The 19,599-nt window shown below is 42.0% G+C and overlaps 1 protein-coding gene across 2 annotated transcripts in view; it reads right to left on the bottom strand.

Moving 5' to 3' along the window:
• The window catches only part of LOC115317158 (cytochrome P450 3A24), a 33,864-nt gene extending 14,505 nt beyond the window's left edge, over positions 1 to 19,359 (bottom strand). Inside the window, exons 1-9 of one of the 2 annotated variants that reach the window (XM_040206056.2) lie at positions 19,117 to 19,359; positions 18,893 to 19,020; positions 12,271 to 12,367; positions 11,524 to 11,576; positions 11,350 to 11,446; positions 8,762 to 8,878; positions 3,832 to 3,920; positions 2,069 to 2,214; positions 221 to 336 (exon numbers count right to left, since the gene is read on the bottom strand). In XM_040206056.2, coding sequence (XP_040061990.1) covers positions 221 to 336; positions 2,069 to 2,214; positions 3,832 to 3,920; positions 8,762 to 8,878; positions 11,350 to 11,446; positions 11,524 to 11,576; positions 12,271 to 12,367; positions 18,893 to 18,957 — 780 coding nt within the window. In that variant the 5' untranslated portion in view covers positions 18,958 to 19,020; positions 19,117 to 19,359. The remainder of the gene's footprint in view (positions 1 to 220; positions 337 to 2,068; positions 2,215 to 3,831; positions 3,921 to 8,761; positions 8,879 to 11,349; positions 11,447 to 11,523; positions 11,577 to 12,270; positions 12,368 to 18,892; positions 19,021 to 19,116) is intronic. The other variant, XM_040206062.3, reaches the window with a different exon arrangement.
• Between the last annotated feature and the right edge of the window lie 240 nt (positions 19,360 to 19,599).

Genomic DNA, 19,599 nt, shown 5'->3' with positions numbered 1-19,599 from the left:
GCTAAGCACCTAATCCTGCTTGTGCATCAAGGGTAGAGGGTGTGTCGGGTGTTGGCAGGGACATTTGGGAAGCAACCTGACAGTTTTGTTTGTTTGAAGTTATTAAGATTTTAGACAGTCGAGTTAAAATGTTCCCAGAAGATGGTCGCCATGTTCTTGCTCCCTCCGCAACGAAATCCAAATGAGCAACATGGTAACACAGACCTGTAAAGATACTTACACTTTTTTTTTCCTTCCGACTCTGAATAATCCGGAGGCAGAGGTTCTTAAAGTAAAGAAATACATCTGTGTTGAATGCCTTCAGTTTAAAGAATTTGAAGACTCCCGGAAACAAAACTGAAATAGAGAAACAGGAAATAGCAAAGTTGTTGGCGCAATGCACCAATATTCTGAGCACATTTTTAGAGTGAGACAATTTAGAGCAAAAATAAAACGAAACCTGTCCTCTGAGTTCACGATAATACAAAGCGTGTTGAAAAGTTATGATGCACCGTGACTATAACATTAATAATATCCGTGAACTAATGGCAAATATTGCTATCGTAGTATGACTAACATATCTGCCTACCAAGCATTTTAGAAAGTTATTCCTAGCTAGCGGTTAGTGTCCAAGTTATACGTCCTATTCTTCAACTATTCCATTGATTACATTGCACTGTATGAGACTAGTAATGTCATGCAGAAATGTTAATAAAAAAGTAACTAAATTCAAATATGTTCGTTAACTTTTTGTACCGTGCGGAGGGTGTCAAACCGGTTTTGTGAACAGCAAGAACAAGAAACAAGTAAGAGTACAATACCGTAATCAATATTGTCATTTAGGTAAAAATATTAGAGGAACAATTATGTTCTCATCTAGTAGAAACTTATATTTCTGATCGCATTCACAAATCACAAACACAGTTTGGTACCTAAAATCCTCTCAATCACAGGTTTATCAAGTATTCTCAATATAGATGTTGTCACTACACCTGCTACCAGATTTAACATATTGTATATCTACGTGGGAATATTTGCTTCTCAAAGAGCCCAAATGGTGAGGTAGTGAGAGCACCAAATAAAAAAGACAGAAATACAAGGATGTAAAATAAATTTTTGAAAGATAGGACGAAGAGAAAAAAAATGGCCGTACTTAAAAGACGACAATCCGGCGCCAGGGACTGCATAAAATTTCATACTACGTATACCTCTATATAATCTTAATTTACAGCCAACCGAAAGTCTTTTGATAACTTGTAGGACTGGACAATATGCTGGCTAGTGGACTAGGAAATAAAAGCGGAGAATGGGAAAGAGACAATAAATTTTGCGTCAATATTTTTCATATAATATGAATAATTATTATATTAAGAGAAACTTAATCAAATAGCGTGAAAAATAAAGGCCGTTATAGTCACAGCTGTGGTCAGTCGAGGGCACTTTGTTATCGTTTCTTCACCAAAAAGATTGCGGCATAAACGTATAACAACTCCGAAGAAGCAATTATGAAGTTGCTTGAAGATAAGAAGTAATTATGAACTTGCTTGAAGATAAGAAGTCACTCCCCGCGTTTGTTAAGTTGTCAGTCACTGTACTGAATTGAAGATCAATAGGGGAAATCTGCGCAGTATACAAAAACATAGAAAATGAAAGTATGGACTTATACACACACCCAAATTGAATATTTAAGACGCATTCAGTCTCGAATGAAATGGCGTCAGCATCCACGATCACATCCTTGTCGTTCTATATCTCTCTAAAAAAGTTTATGGGTATCCCTATGAACGATGTTTTGACCCATGTAATATCTCGAGAGAATCGTAGCAGAGCAGGAATAACGAACTCGCGCGCTGGCTTTTGTTTCCGAGATAGCCGAGATGGGTGAATAGCCATTAAAAATATTCATTTTCCAATGCATTTTTTTCTTTACAGTGAATACGTTCTTCGCAGCATATTCTATAAAATAGAGCACTTAACTCAAACTTCCCTTTTGTTCACCGTATACAAAAGCCTGAATCAGAGACTCCAGACGAAAAACAAGTTGATGTTTTGTAAATCGGGCATTGCATTAAAGCAATATCCTACTTACAGAGTAAGATTAATGGCAGCGTTATTTTGCCTGAAAAGGCCTGCCTGGCTTTGGTGACAAACTCATCAGTCTCCTGAGTGTGCGAGTCCAGTCGGGTGGCGAAAGCGCATCTGGCAATCACATCGAGGGCGTAGTTTCCGTAGAATCTGAAAATAGACAACCATCTGAGTTTTAAAAATAACCAGCTAAATGCGACCCCCTTCCCATCCCCCTCCCCATTAGCTTTGGAGTAATCGCTTTCTGAGATTTTGCGTTTACTACTAGGCGCTTCTTTGACGTAATATCTACAAACCAGAAAACCAAACGGTAAAAACTTCAAATGTTTTCATGAAAGTTTACTTCCCATAACTCACTCACGGATTTTTCCGCAAACTTAGATTGTCATAGATCCGATCGATTCCCAAAGGTGTGTTTGAAACTCCTAATTGGGTGCTTCAATGTATGTATCGAATGATTAAAATTAAAAAAAAACGAATGAATGTGTCTACGATAATGGACCTATTTAATTTTTTTTCTGCAAAAGTTCACGCCTTCTAACAGAGTCTGTAAAAAATATCAGTAATGCCCTTTCTCAATTTTGATCGCTCCGGCACTGATTGCTGATCATACGTTTGTCGGTGGCTTATAAATCTCTAAAATTTTGATACAAGCTGGGCAAAGAGCATATATTAGTCGGATCTAAATAAACAACTTGGCCCATAGCTCCTTGCACCGCTTAAGCAGACAGCGAAAAGGAAGCTCGCATTAATGATGTCAAAAAAAAGGTAATGTCGCCGGCGGCATTAATAGCACAAACAGAATACGGACCACGGGTGCTTAAACTGAACCTTTCGATTCTGCGTCAAGGATAGTCCTATATCATATTAATATTTAAAACGAGAGAATATGTGATAAAGTGTGTTTTTCCTGTATGATTAAGTTCACTTTGAAACACCTGAGGAGTTAGGAAACAAAAGATAGAGTATACAATTAAACCTCCACGTTACCTTTTAAGTGTCCTTAGCAAAGATTTTTTTCCTATTTGCATTCGCAGGTATAATAACTTCTTCGGACATTGTTCTGGACACACATTCTCGGAATATAACACTTAAGACAACAAATAACCCAGTCCTGGCGCCCGCTGTTAAAACTTAGGATGCCAGAAGAACCAAACTTTTCTTACGCGGCCTTCAGGAGGCCTTTATAAATTCAGTTCCTGCAAGAGTCTTTCTGATCTCTACACAGGACGATATAACTTGTATGAGCAAAAAGTAGCGTAATGATTTACGAATATTTTCAACGGGAAAAAGGCGGATGACGAAGACCACAAGTACATGGAGATGATGGACGTCAGAAACCAAGTACGGGTACCATTTTTGCACTAAACATTTCAAAAATCTCTTACAACTATTTGATCAGATAACGGCAAGCTCTGAAAATTTGGCATGTCCTCCAAACTGCTTGCGCCACTTTCGGGCGGAGAGATACTGTTCGATTATGCGCAGTTTATTCTTGCAGTAAAAAACTAAGTTTTTCAAAGGCAAATGTCGTCAAATATTGGAACGAGCACGTTTAACATACCGGTAAAGCCGTCGTGCTACACAGACAATAAGAGGCCCACGAGCCCAGAGACCACAAAGAAGTTTTAAATCGCTTTAATTTGCAGTATTCTTTCTTTTAAGTGTCTTAGAAGACGTCTTCTCATCTAAAATATTGTATAGCAGAAACTTTCTTGTTGTCGGGAGGTAGAAAAAAATGTTCAGTGCATTCGTATATTCACTTACTGTTTAATGTCCAGTTCTCCCTCTTTTTCAGCGGCCATTTTCAAGTGTTCTGCTGTTTTCCTGGCACAGTCAGCGATCAAGGAATTCATCTGCAGCAAATGGCGTTGCATTGTGAATTTGAGACACTATAACTACCGTCTTGAAATAACAAGTTCTTGAGATTACCAACAATCACGGACGTGGTCCACACACGTCATCTATCTACAGACGCCAATACCCTGTATAGAATTCAATGGTGAAATTTGCCTTCTTGTTATAAAATAAAAAGAAGGGCACAGTTATCAGCGCGCCTCCAGCCATGGTTTCTTGATGGGCGTTGACATCGCCTCGACACAAAAAGATACCATAAACAAAAAAGAGTCGAGGGTGGTACCAAATGCAATTGAAATTCTACTTACTTCTATGGGAAATCTGGAAAGAGAGGCGAACTTTGCAGTATAAAATTAATATAGCCAGACCCCTAAAAATTGTAAGCGTTGATTAAAGAGTCAGGTTACCATGCGCGACTTTTTTTTGGCTAGGTAGATTCAGGGTAGTGCCATTGAGAAAAGTTCCGGAACGCATTTTGCACATCGTACCTCCGGGAGCCGCACGGAGAGAACGTTTTCAGGTTCATAAGCAACGTTTATGCTCCTCATATTGCCTGCGGTGAGGCGCAGCGTTTCAATAATGAAAAAAAAAAAAAAAAGTGTGGCGCAGTGGTTAGCGCGCCGGTCTTCCATTCCTCAATCCCGGGTTCGAGCCCACTGCAGTTCTTACTGTCGTGGGTGCAGCGCGGCGCTATTGTGGACCATCGATGTCTAATAAAATCTCACTAATTTCATTCGTTTTTATATTTATTCCGACCCGCAAACTAAAACTGATTTTCGTATTTAAATACGCTTTTCGCGTCATTGTCGAAGATTTTTTTACTTTTCTCTACATATTTTGCGTCCATTTTTTTCCCACTCTTGCAAACCAGCATGATATTACTTGTCGCAATTTTAATAGGATGTGTTTTTACCGTCTTCGTATTTGGTTTTTCTTTGTTTGCCATAGAGGGGAGTAAAAATCGGGAGCTATTTTTATGCCTGACAATCCGGAAAAAAATCGGGTTTTGCAAGGAGTCATCTTGGAATTCAAGTCTTGAAGGGTTATATTTAGAAAAAGATTGCAAATTTAAAATAAAATTCATTACGGCGCGCCGGTTTCAGTGCGTGATGATTTCTATTTACACTAATAAAACTAAACAACGTAAATATAGTACCAGAGTTGTAGACGTTATTTTCTAAAAATAGTAACGATATACATTTCTCGTTACTCGCAAATAAAAAGAACGCGCTACCGTTACCGATAAAAAGGTAACGCACGCTACTTTTTGAATTAAGAATTATCACGTTTAACTCTTTTGACGTTACAGGTGAGGTATCCATAAGCGCCATATTTAAAGAAAGATTATGCTCATCCAGAAGCTGAACATAATTTCCTTATCTTTCATTCAGTTTCACTAAATACTCACGAAAACAAAGAAACCCGCAAAGAATGCATTAAAAAAAGTACAAATGTGTATGGCTTGACGCCTAGAAACACGAAAAAAATTGAAGGGTACTTTTTTCAGACTTGGTAAGAATATATGTAACGAGTACCGCAAATAACTTGCACGTGACTCGAAATAAGTAACATAAGCATGTTACTCGTTACTGTTTTGAAAAAGTAACGAGCACGTTACCGGAAAAAGTAATGCGATACCGGTGACGTCGTTACTTCTAACGCGTTACAGCCAGCACTGGCATAATGCGCCGAAACAGTAGTGTTTGCGCTTGCGTGATATTTTTTTGTTTAACAGAATTTGTTTTTACTTATAACTTTTTACTTACTTTACTTAGAAAAAAAAAACACGTCAGTTTTTTTTTAGTAGCAGCGCAAGTTCTTTTATAACTTAAAACATTATCCGTATGATATTTCTTAGATAGGGTACGTACAATCAGTATTTAGCTTTTATGGACTTGCTTCCAGTCTCCAAGTATCATCTAAGCACGTTTGGAAGCGAATATGCGTTAGCGGTCACACAAAGTAGAAAAGATTTGTGAAATTTGAACTAACCACTTTGGGGACACATGTAGAAGTGATCCTAGAATGTCTTCTAATTTTTTTACTTTCAGCTGGTTTTCGCCTCAAAGAAAAGTGTTTTCAGGGAGAAATCAGGTTTATCCAGGTTTTCCTAAAACGGGTTCCGGGTACAAAAATAGAAAATATCAATACACTAAATGAGACGCTGCCAGAGCCTAGGCAACGGTTTAACGTAAAATGTAGAATTTTTATTGTAGTTTCCTATTAACCCATATATCTAAACGCAGACAATAATCATCCGTTACTGAGATTACTCAAAAAATCTCAATTGTGTCTTTGTTTCATTAATAATTTGAGGTCGTTCTATATTTTGGAAACTCGACAGACGCACCACTAAGCAGCTCTGTTCTAGAACTTAAAGCATTCAAAATAATATCAACAATGTGCTTGTCGCATAGAGAGGTGATTTCCTCCTAGCACTGACCACACCTCCTTTGATTTCTCTGAAACACGCAAAGTGGTAGGTGTGGTTTAAACCATTTAGTTATGTTTGGACTTTCGGCGTGAAGGCGTGCAGTAATATTTTTTTTTTTTTAAGTAAGAAACTGCTATCGAGTTTCTATGCGCAAGCTTGTTTTCTTATTTATACAGCTGCGGAACGCTGATCATTCAGTGGTCCAGAAGATTCTTGGCAGTACCGTTTTTTTCTTATGAAGCGGATATACTAGCTCGACTTGTTTTGCTCTTCCTCGGATATGTCGCCATGTTTATAAAGATGTCTTAACCCCGGCCATGCATAATGAATTTCACACCAAGTCCAGTGTGTTGTAAGTGCTTGATTTTCGCTTTAATTGTACCTCAGACGGTAGAAAACAGCTAATCGTACCTCCTGCAGTCAGCCCGAAGACACAGACTATGACTTCTGGGGGTGACCAAAGTTCGAGGACCGTAGAGAGGTACCAATGAATACCTTCGGCAAGGTAGTCATCAACACCAGCACATCAAAAGTACTCATGTTTCTAAGAAGTGCATGAACTAATCGGTTCGCGGCACCCTAACCGGTGCTTGACCTGATGGATGCGGCGGGACTATCTTCTAAACTTGAAAAACAAAATGACTACCTAATCAACGCATATCCCAAGATGGAGAACGCCTGAACTAATTGCTCTATGCGTCCCACCAGAAAAGCTATGTCCAGCCTTTGTTCTCTTCTTTTCTTTTTTTCTCCTCATGCACCTATATACTTTTACCACCTCTCCTCTTCCCTCAAGACGAAAAAGTTCACCTCGCTTCATGTAGACTACCATTTTGTCCCACACTTTCCATTTCTTTCGATTTTATGCAATCAATTATGTTTTACTTATGGTACAAGGAGGAAGGTAGAGGTTTGTGGAAGTAGAAGCGGGTAGGGGGACTTTGATTGAGAATGGTGCTTTGTGGGTGCAGGGGCGAAAGAAGCTACGCTTTGAAAATGCTTGAAGGTCGATACGCCACGTGTCGCTAAAATCTGGAAGTAAACTGCCGTGTCCCCGAAAGTTAGCCTTGGATTAGAATGATACATTGAGATAGCTCATTTAAAGGTATAGGATAGACAAGGCGTCTTTAATTTTAAATTCGCTATAGTAACCGAGAGCTTCAAACAACATGTAGCTTGTCCAGTCCGCAGCATCGGATATTCGCACCTAATAAGAATGTGGACTTATCTAAAAGGACGCGAAAGAACGAATTGCGATGCAAGAAGCGTGAACATAATAAACCACGCCATACGTTTCATCGACTGTCAGGAATTATGAATATTAACTCCTTACAGAAACAATACAGAATGTTTCTCAGTCGTTTTTTCGGTGACCATGCGCTTTGTGGTTCTCGGTCTACACCATTCTCAGGGAACATTTGTTATCCTCATGCTCCAGTTTACTGCCCATGGTATAGATAAATTATTCACGCACCCGGGACTAGAAATATGTCACGGTCTCACTCGTTTTATTTGATTCTGAGCAAAGGCCGTCTCCTTTCTTTACTTAATTCTCTTACAAGGTTTAACTCATCTAGGCACCAGCGTATATATAATACCCAAATTCTCAAAATTAATTCAAGATTTTATATGGTACAAACGTCAGGGCTGCGTAAGTTCAAGAAAGGGCGAGACATCAGTGAGTAGAAGTAGACATAAATGGCCGTGTCCAATTATAGTTGCATTTACATTAGGACACCCACTGGTGAATGTGAACGGCGCATTAAAAGTACTCCACCTTCGAAGGGCGCTCGTGCATATCTTGCGGCATATCCATTTTGGTTGCACACATTTCGCGGCATATATTTGCTTCGCAAGACGCTTTTGAATAATATTGTGAGTCTGAATGAATCGATTGTTTTATTACACACGGAGCATGTACAATGTGCCTGTGTCTTCGAGACTATTCGAACCAGCGCTTTACCAAACAGGAGATGCGCTGGCCTCTTTAGCCATGAGCCCTACTTATTTCTTTCTAACAATAGAGTATATAAAAACTTTTTTTGTTTGTTTTACGTTAGTAGTGCGTAAAGTTCAAGAACCCTCGACCTTTCAGCAACATCTAGTGGTGATAACAGTTGGGGGGACCTTCATTGTGAAGCGCAGTATACATATAACGCAGTTGCCTATGGTCCTCTTCCCTGCCCCCGCCCCCCAGAAACACACGAATTGAAAATCGAAGAAATTGAACACGTTCAACCCACATACGCTCGCGAACATAACTATGAATGAAATATTGCAAGTTTACTCCCTCAAGAGTTATGACGCTAGGTCTTTCACCCTTTCTATACAAGTGAAATGATCAAACCTAAGTCACGGTCAAAGATAAAATATCTGCTCGAAGACCCATTAAATAGAGGCACAAACCTTGCGCAGCTTTCCTGTAGAGAACGCTGGGCTTGCTGCTGGTCGGATCCTCCTCCATTTCTCGACAGGGATGATGCTCATCATGTTGTCCAGAAGCGAATCGTTGAAACTTAACACCTGCGCATCAGAATGATTATCACACTCTCATCACATTCGATGTGATCAAAGCCAAAATCTAGAGGAGCGAGATACGCGCTTTGAGGGTGCCTGCCTGCCGTGCACCCGCGGTTGTGCAGTGCGAACGTTATGCAAGTAAACATGTCCACGCGTGTAGCTTTGGGTACAAGCACCAGTACGACCCCGCCTTTAGCCATCTGGATTTTGATCAGCATTATACCAATCAGGTTTGTGCAATCAGGGCTCCGGTCTTGCAATCTTATCATGGTGCCTGGAACGCGTCTCCGACTGGTATGCCTAACGTGTCGTCGAACGAGGACGCTGCAGGCATACTTCCCGATAACGCCATTATGTAAATGACCTAGATTGTAGGGAGGGCCCAGAACGAACCGGTCGTGAGAGTTTCAAATTTAATGGCGGACACTTCTTGCGGAGATTGATTGCAAGTGCCCATGCGCTGCGTTGTCACTTGTCGAAGAGGAAAGGAGGCGAAAACGTGAAGAGACTTGTAGACGATCAAAGCCTCTTCCCCCTCTTCGCAGCTCGTCGCACAAACGCGGCCCATACACCACGTGACGCCGACCGAGCAGTTGGATACTCTCTGTAATACAGGCTCTCTAGTATCGACATGTTACCTGTCACGACCCTGGCGATGGAGCCTCAGCGGACACGGACATACCAGACGCTCGTTCTGCTGTTGCTCGCTCTCAGCTGGTCAGTCTACGGAAGTTTCTGCAGCAACGAATTGGGACGCCGCGACGACAACAACATTTGCGTTCGCGGGTTTTTTTTTTTTTTTTTGAACTTTTATTTTTATTGCCAGAATTGCCATAATGAAAGCTTGACACGCCGGCTGCTTTTGTCAAATTTAATTTCACATCAAGACCTATGCATGAGCCGTATGGGACAGAACAGCTGAGGATGCGTTAGAGGGAGCCTAGTCTGCCTGTAACGTTGTGTGCGTTGTGAGACGTTGTGTGTTTCGCCCTTTTTTTCGTATCCTTCTTTTTCCTTCTTCCGGTGTGTCAGGTCTGGTTATGTCTGTTATTCACCAGCTTGCCTGTACTTTTATATTTCTCTCAGTGCAGTCTTACTGCAGCGACTTACTTGCCCTTCAACAGTGGCGATAACAGATAGAATTTTGAGGAAGTCACTCTTTGTTGCCTATATCTTCACGTAACAACTTTCCCTATACAGTAATGACTTGCGCCGAAACGCCTCTCCTCCGAAAAGTATTTCGATCGACGTTAGTGCACCCGTAGTTCAGCGTACAGGTTACACCCAGATTCGTTTCCTTGGCTCGACGATGCAGTCCCTTCAGTGGCTAATTAGGCATTCTATAAATTTATTTTACCAAAGTTAGGCCTCTTTCGGTCGAGTTTTTTTTTTTTTTTTTATTCCTTTCAGGAATATTTTAAAGTCCGTCGTGCTTTTTGGCCCAGCAGGTGTGAAATTACTGTGAAAGTGACGAATAAAAACTAGCTATTTGTGGTTCTGTTACGTATAGCAAAATTTGTACATTTTCACTCTCAAACTTATTTGTTCAAAGTAATTTGCGATATACAAATTGACATCAGTGAAGAATGCTTGTATTGTGAGGAATACAAATTGGCACATGATTGTAACATTGCAGGAGCACACGGGAAGCTACTTGATAAAAGAAAAGACTGTGCCATGTGAATCACTAAAAAAAAAAAAAAGATGATACATGTCTTATGGCTTGAACAAGACGCTGTCACTGCTTAAGCCAAACCGGTACATAACTCGACACTTACTCACTTCCTTCCTCATTCGGTAATTTCTAGTACAAAAGAGAGAATAAAATGTATTCGTACTTAATGCTAAAATTACTGCCCATGACTACATACGTTTGCGAAGCAGCCACGCTTCAAAAGCTAGTCTGGCCATTGTGGATCGAAAAGGCTTTATCTGGGCGCCAATTTGGCTATCACGGGCACGCATTATCGAGACGTCGCCAACTAGACTATAGGTGGCACAAGTTACCGCCCTCTCTAAAGGGTACTGCCGTTAGCCTCCATTCATCCTGACTTGGCTATAAGATTACCTGCACTCGTAGTAAGTAAGGCTGCCGTGCCCAGATGCCGTACTGCCAAACGTCTATACTCCCACGCACCTTAATTACTATATAGGCCCTAGCAGTGCCTATATAGTAGTAAAGTGGCATGAGCCGCATCGAGTAAGTTGGCATGAGCCACCCTACTCGATGCGGCTTGAACGCGCCACGCGACTACGCGCCTCACGCATCGCTGCCCTCCTCCCAAAGGTCACGTGACGAGCACGCGGCGTTTCATTCAATTGGATGGCTCGCAGCATCGTCTGCGGTTCATCGTGAAATAAAACTCAATATACGCACCGAAAAAAAAAAGATATATAATAGAATTAAGGCTAGCTGAGCTCTCAGAGATCGCAATCAATTGCGCGTAAAGGACAGGTTCAACCATCCCACTCACCCTTCTATTTGGCAAGGAAGGAAAATCTTTGACCAGAACGCGCTTCACCAATTCCGGATCAGCCACAAAGAGCAGGGGTTTTGCGGCTTCGTAAACGCTGAAAGTAAGCCCAAAATGTGCGGAAAGCGTGATTAGAAGATAGTTTTAAAGTAGGCGAAAGATATGTGAACTCACCCAAATAATTTCCCAAATTGACGGTATCTATCCTGGTCCATTTGATGAAATGGCTGAAATATACATCAGTCATTAAAATACAACAGGCTCGAAATATTGCGCGAACCTCAGATTGCATGCCTCTTCGTGGTAATTGCGTCGCTCTCTGTAGAGCTGTTAGACTTTCTACAATAAATAAAACTTGAATTCACCAACTTTAGTTGTTTTTTTTATATATAAAACAAGCATACAAGGAAGAAAATACTTCTTTCACTCAAAAATGGAATGCACGTGCTAGGCACCGATCTAATCATGAACTACGTGGAGCTAATTTTTATGAGAGCTATTTATTGCGAGACATCGTAATTTAAATTTGCGAGCGAGAAATGGATATCTCTGCATGCAGTGCAGACTGTTAGTATATCCACATAGTATGCCTATCACCGTTATCCTACTATTATAGCTTAAGAATAGACACATAGGAACAGACACTGTCCGAAGTGTTGGAAGATTGCCATATACGCATTTAGAAATTCACGGCTCCGATCTTTAGTTTTAACATGTTGACTTCAAAATCGTATAGCTCAGAACGTTCGAGAGCTGTACAGAACAGGTTTGTTAAAAAAATAACTACCGTGGATATTGTTTACGAAGTCCTTCGTTCAAAAGGAACAGCTACGTTTTTCAATTGCCGGTCCATTAAAACTTGCTATACCTGCAATTCAGTTTATTTACATTGTTTTAGAACATCCAGCATAAGATTCTCACCTTGAAGATCATTCGTCGGGCAGCCGCAAATATGAGAGAGAATTCTTCGTGAATGACATTCTGGTTTTTCCAGTAGTTTCTGTATCTTGCTGCATACCTTAGAAAAAGCAAAGAACCAAATGAAACTCCACATATCTGCATAGAATCTGCAGGGTGAAGAATATGTGTCCTGATGGAGAGCAACCGCAAGAATATTGAAAACGTTATGACCTGCATCTCAGATATCGGCTTTTGTTTCTTATTAGCGCAGTCTATTCTCGGTTTTATAATGGTGTTGCTGGAGTGTGGTAGACGTTCATTACAAGGTTGTAAAGATTCATTACAACCCAACGTATTAAGTAGATGCCTTTTTTAGCAAATTGACGACATACCCCTAAAATATCAAAACGACAGCATACACTCCAAAGAACCTGACCGTTTTTAAATTCTATCATCAATCAAACTTCCTGTGTATAGGACTTCGTGCGCATTACGCAGAATGCATTACACGATGTCATCTAATAAGCAAACAATAAGTGTATCAATACGCTATAAAAACAAAACCTATAACACCTACACACTGCGGAATTTTAATAATGGCCTATTTAAAATACTTAACAATAACTATCCAGGATTTCCACCCTGATACTTCGACGCCGGTCAGGCTTTTTTAAATCTCACAGTGATACGTTTTATGTTGGATTGTATATTGGCTAACCTGCCATTACTGCAGCAGAGCTATTGTACCATTTTCTTTTAGTTTGATTCTAGAGTGAACTAATAATTTTACGGGAATTCCCTAGTTATATTCCGTATTTATTCACCATTAACCTGTCTGTATTTTTGAGAGTTGTTGGCATTACTACAGAGTCCTTAACTAGGCTAAAGATAAGACAAATAGCATACATTACTAAAACAAAAAAGTGGCGCCGCCCGCAGGTCGCCATACCCTCAATAGTCATACGTCCATGTAAACTGACGCACGCGAATTCATTTGCCTACTTAGTCATGGAAATACATCATCTATCCCATGATCTCTACTTTTTGGGGGCACATCTGCGTATCCGTCCACTGTCTTCACTCACAGCGCAACTTCGCAAGGTCAAGGATAATATAAAGGATTTTCTCAAAAAGCCACGTCTCTAGTCTACCACTTACCACACTCTCACGCATGGTTCTCAATGTACTCCCTCATAGACTCTTTTATTCTTCATTTACACTGCAGTCATTGACAGCTTAAAGGGAAAAGGGGGATCGGTGGCCGAGTGGGCTAGCGCACACCAGCTCGGAGCACGTGGAGCGAAAGCTCGCACTGCAGAACAAGGACCTAGACTCAATCCCCCCCCCCCCCCCCCCTTGCCCGTTTTGATCTTGATGAGGAGTTTACCGGCGTGCGGTCTTGTATCACTACTGCGTGATGCACGTTAAAGACCCCATGCTAGCGGTTGTACTACACTGGATAAATTTCTTATCTACAGCTGGCTTGGAGACTCGTGGCCTGTTTAGGTGGACCAAGTTCTAGGCTGTATAAACATACATACAAAACCGAATTTTTTTAAAGGGAAACTGAAGCGGTTATGCATATGAGTAAAAGCACTTTAATCATATTCATGTTGCCTCCAGGATTGCGAATATCGAGATTATTTTTCAACTTGGTGCACGGAGGTATCAGAAAATCCTTTTCAAAGTACCGCTGAAACACCCCCTTCCCGGAATGTGGTGAAGTCATATAATGAGTTTTAAGAATATCCGCTCTCGTGCATCTTCAGCGCCTATCAAACCCAGTTTCAAAAAGGAAAAAAAAAAAAGACGTCATTGTGGAAAAATACAACTGGCAAGCTTGCAATTGCACGCGCTGCCCACACGAGCGACACGCGCTTGGCTGCCCAAAGATCCTAGTGTGACGTCCCGACTGGTCAAAGGTTTTTCGTGTTTTCTCGCGTTTAGGTACATCTTCGGGCAAAACGAACGTGATATTGCCACGCGCAGGGCTGAACAAGCAACGCTCGGTCACGGAATTCTAGAAGACTAACGTTTATTAAGGCGAAAGCCTTGTATGTCTTACTGTTCGGTCGACCTTCAAAGTCCTTGAGCGAAAACACGTCGCCGACACGAAAGGCACAAAAACACTTCGGCGACACAAAAGGTACCAATGAAACGGTGCCAAAAGTGCGTCGTCAGGAGCGCGCTGTGTTCGGAGGTTCGCTATCACGTTTACATCGGCGCTTGGGCTTTCGCCTTCCAGTCATCTTAGGGATTACATAAAAGACCCTGTGATTTTTTTTTTTAGTGCACTGTTCATCCTCGCGTTACCTTCCTTTGTGGCAATATTCAGATTCAAGGAATACAAATACTCTAGACTTCATTAGTAACTCGTTTTTTTTTTCTTGTTTTTTTTTTTTCAAAACTTTTTTCCGTTTTTTTTTTTTTTTTTTTTTTTTTTTTTTTTTTTTTAAGGCGTGTCAAGGCTTATTGTTACCACGGTTTCTGTTTCGTGATTTGGTTTTTTTGGTGCTTTTATCGGTCGAAGCCGGACTCGTACTGCCTGACGAGAGATAACAAGATTATCGGATTTCGCCACGCCCATTGCTTAGCAGGTTGCCGGTGACTCTATCGTGAACTCACAATGGACCTTTTCCGAGAAGCGTTCTGCGCACGCGCGAGCGCCCGATGCCAAGCGGTGGAAGTCGGCACGAAAAAATCGAGGAAATTCGGAATGAGGCTGTAAATCGACGAGTAGAACACGTAATTGCAGCATATATATAATTGTGTTACACAAAAAAAGAAAGTGGACGGAAAGAAAAACACGACGTTTGGGTGGACGCTACGGATTTCCTTCTTTAAAGTCGCGCTAGGCCTACCTCGTTGCGTTGGGCACGCGACGCTGCTCAGAGAGCGAAGCAACTGGTAACGTAGCTCCCATTATCGATGGTAGCGCAGGTAGGTCACTTCCTTGATTTTTAGTTCGTGCAGCCACCGCCTGGTGCCGTCGGTATTTGGAAAAGGTCTATTAGCGCAAAGGAAAAGGACAAGATGAAGGTACGAACAGAACTAGCGCTACACTTCACTATTTGGTTAACGTATGAAATAATTAAGACAAGAAAAAAGTTACAAATCTTTTCACACACATGCACACAAAGAAAAGAGAAATTAAATAATGTCAGATTGAAAAATGTATCCTTTTCCGTTTTGTCGCTTGCACTAATTGGTTTCACGGTGTGTATTGGCGACGTGAGCGATCGAAAGCGTTGCTGCGATCGGCCTTCCATGATTAGCGGAATGCTGACTATGACGTCAGCAAAGGATTTCCCATCGACGGAAATAAGAGTAATGTAAGAAATTCAATTTTGACGGTGTTGGTAGTGTTAGCTTCAAAGCGCAATGATTTCAAGCTGCCACAGTGCTAATTACAAACAGGATCGAACTTGTTGTTCACAGGATAATGACGTCACGAGTGGCAACCATAGGAGGGCGCCACCAAAACATCTCACCGCCAATACGTCTAGCCCAACACTTAATTTGGACCGTAGCAAGTCTACTGTGGGGAAACTTTCTCCGTGTGAATTCCGTCGTTCACACCTATATGGTATGAGTTTTCATTCATCAGCGGTGCATACTACTCCCTTCCGTTACCATGGTTCACCCCACACCCCCAAATAATTGAAGCCTCCTCATCGCCTCCCCTCTATTATGAAACCTCATGAAGTCTTCTCGTGCTAACTCGGCTATTGGCCCCGAGTCTGCCCTTCGGCGCCCTGAGTGGGCACGAGTCCCGGCCGAACACTGACGCAGCACTCGGGCCCACTCTCAGGGCTCGATCGATCTGACTGTGATGACGGTGCGGAGGCCTTCTGCATATCTAGGTGCAGAAACACACAAAAAAGTCAAATCAAATCAAACGATCTTATTGCGCATCTGGATTCGCACACTCTAAAAATCTGGGGAGACTACTTGGGAGAATCAAACGCGGCAATCTACGGAGGGAGGTCGGCGATTGACAAAGCTAATAACATGCTTAATCAAATTATAGGAAAAGCCTTAAGCTTCGCATTTAAGGGTGGAACGTGATAGCTAAACATATGGTAAAGCTTCGCTCGTTCCCAAGCCGTACAACCACTGTGGCATTACGCAATGCAAGCGTGACGCTTTGCATTGCGTAATGCCACAGCGCGGACCTCATTTTTAATTCCAAACGGATGTTTCGCCTCATCACACGCTGGGCTGATTTCGTAGATCGCAGAGATTGGCTCTTGGAGTGTTTTGCGGGCAGGTGGACACGCAAGCATTTCTTAGAGTGCATCAACCAATCCTGGATTTTCGCGTCCCACCGACGCCGACGCCGGCTTTTGTGCGACATGAGCACCTTGAAGCTATTGATTAAAAAAAAATCAGTCCGTGCTGCGGAGCACCCCATCAAGTCCGGACCCCGATAACGTGACTTCATGAACAAGACGCGCAGGGTGATCATTGCGAAAGAGCTCGGGAGTTTCATCAGCATCGACGTTTTGGAGGACATTTCGAAGGACATGTCGCACGAGACGGCCGAGAATAACACGAACGCAGCACTCGGGCGACAACGCCGCGGAATACGGTGACGGAGACGGATACTGGGTAGGCGAAAGCTGAGCGAAGAATGCTTGGGCACATGGATGCGAGCATTGGCCAGTATTCGAAAGGAATCGAGGATGGGCAAATTTTAACTGCGCTTCGGGACAAAAAAGAAGAAAAACAGAAGAAAGGAGACAAGCCACTGAAGATGTCTTTCTTTTCTCACAAGTTACCAGAAAAAAAAAGTGTCGGGTGATGTATATGAGTATAACAAATCTCGCGTACGCAGCTTGTTTGATTTCTAATTAGTTACATACCAAATATAATAAAGTGTCTGACAGACCTGAATTTGTAGATATATGTCAAATTTCGTTTGTTTTATTATTATTATTATTATTAATTATTATTCTTGTGCAAAAAAAATTGATTTTTTTGTTACCACTAGGACACTTTGGGCAGTGTACTTCGCTGCCTCCATTTTAATTTGGACGTATCCCTTCATGCAGGGCACCCTTGTATTTAGTCGGTTGCTCGCATGAAAGGATTCCTTCTTGGGCGGCAAGTCCGAGCCCCTGACTACACATTCGAACATCATTACCTAATCCTAATGTGTTTCATTGTGCGGAGCTGTGGAGAGGAAGTGACACTTAAGGCCACTTCGCGTAGAGTCTGAACAATCAGAATGGGGTTGTGGACACGCGCTCAAGGCCAAAGCCGGTCGCCTGAGCCCACGTGCTGCTTACAAGGTCATTCCTAGAAAAAGCAGTCGTATGTGCCGCCAGTCTCTCCTTGATTTATTCCCTCTGTCGACGTCGTGTTTTAGGAAAATTATTGGCATAGCTTAGGATGAACAAATCCGTTTCAGGGTCTATTTGAACACGCAGCGGTATTATAAGAGCACACCCCCAGGATAGGAACCCGTCGTCCTAGAAGGACAGCACGGATCAGCTAGACGTTTGTAGTCTCAATAGTGCACTAAGCAATTACTTTCATACATTGTAAAGCGTAGCTTGTTTGCTAAATAAGACAACAATGTTTTGACGCCATTATGCAGTAGTTCATTTTCCGTATCATATTCTTTCGTCCAAGGTACACGCTCTTTGAAGCCATACGTCGAGATTACAGAAATCTGATCGGAGAAAGGAATAGCTCAATGTATGTTTGTGTACAGAGGGTATAAATATTTAAGCGGGTGCTCTCGCCCTATACGCAACACGAAGCATTATACACTAAGCGATTTATTATGACCACGTGTCACATTATGATTACTCTTTCGATTACTTCGAGTTACTACTAAAACAATGGACTTTAATTTACCATATTTGACATCTTGATGACTTGATTACTTTGAGCTAATACTCAGTGAATTGATTTGTTATAAGCTTGCGGTCACGTGCGCACGCACCGGCACAGCGGTTCCAGAGAGAGCTTTTCTCCGCTCGACCGACCGGCCCTTGAGAATTGCGAATTACATTACCCGGCTCAATTGCTGCATCATCAGCGGACGTTGCCACTCGCTTGCACATGTTCCGAGCAACATCCGTTGCACAACATTGGAGAATATCCTGGCAATCTAACCATAGCACGGCGAATACTGCTGCCCCATCTGGCTGACGTATTGCCTCGCGTTTTTTTGCATAATGTTTTAAATCGTTTTTCGGTATTCTTATATTAAAGCGATTAAAATGCATATTTTCGGAAGCATTTATTTTAACCAACACTGAGAAAATGGCTCCATAATGTATAATGCCGTCACGTCATATTTTCTTGTAAAACAAACAACCTGCAGTTAACAGACCACCAGCAAACAATACATCTCTAAATGCAGTTCCAAACTTAGATTTCTACATTTCTATTTTTTGCTCGATATATAGTTGTTTTATAACCTTATCAATTTATTCTGCTGTGCTCAAGACATCGGTTATAATAGAAGTGGAGAACCGCATTCGCAAGGACTCTTTTTTGTAGAAACAACTTGTAAACAGAAACTACTGCCTAATAAAAATACCACCTTAGCCGGAAAGTGAATACCATGAACAATTCCTCCTCCTTTTTTTATCCCTTTTTACATTGCAAATCTGAGAGCTTTACTTACAAGTACAGCAGGACCAACGCAGTCGCCACCAGGATTATCCAATCCGGAACGCCCAAGATCTTCATCTTGAGCCAATCTAGGTCTTGTTTCGCGCGCACAGAAGGGTCACAATAGCGCTGAACAAACACCTGCAAGTACAATTCGAGTTTCTTCCGCGTTCCTTACCTAGTATCAATGCGCAATGACATAATAAAGAAAGCTAAACGAGACGTCAAAAGACAAACCCGGAAATGAAGACACCAACCGAAACCGTAGTCGCCTCACAACAACGAAGTCACAAGAAGGTGTCCGGCTCCTCTCGAGCGTCAAGGGTAACTGGATGGAAGGCAGTGGAGGCGCTACTCGCACGGGGCGGAAAGGGGACACGCCGAATGCGAAGGGTAACGCGGGCAAGGGAAAACAATATGCTGCCCTTGAGCGACACCACCTTGCGTGTGCTTGGAAGGGCGCTGATTCTCTTTTTGCCCTTGATCGGAGGGAGAGGGCACTGGGCGATGTCACAATACCCTGAAGTGTTTTTTTGCGACCGCCCTGAGATTACGTCAATCGGAGGCGGATTGCCTACGTCGTTTGGGTCGACGTAGCCACAGATGATAGTAGGTTATGCATCGGGTACCTTGTTTTCGGCGTTATATTCTTCGAATTCGGAGGCGCCTTGTCGGAGTTTATTTTTTTCCACACATTCGTTGTTATTGTTTTTTTTTTTA

Source organism: Ixodes scapularis, unplaced genomic scaffold (assembly GCF_016920785.2).
Source record: "Ixodes scapularis isolate PalLabHiFi unplaced genomic scaffold, ASM1692078v2 PGA_scaffold0__279_contigs__length_252992795, whole genome shotgun sequence".
In the NCBI taxonomy this organism is placed as follows: Eukaryota; Metazoa; Arthropoda; class Arachnida; order Ixodida; family Ixodidae; genus Ixodes; species Ixodes scapularis.
The sequence above is the reverse complement of the archived record's forward strand: the minus strand, read 5'-3'. Positions and strand labels throughout refer to the sequence as shown.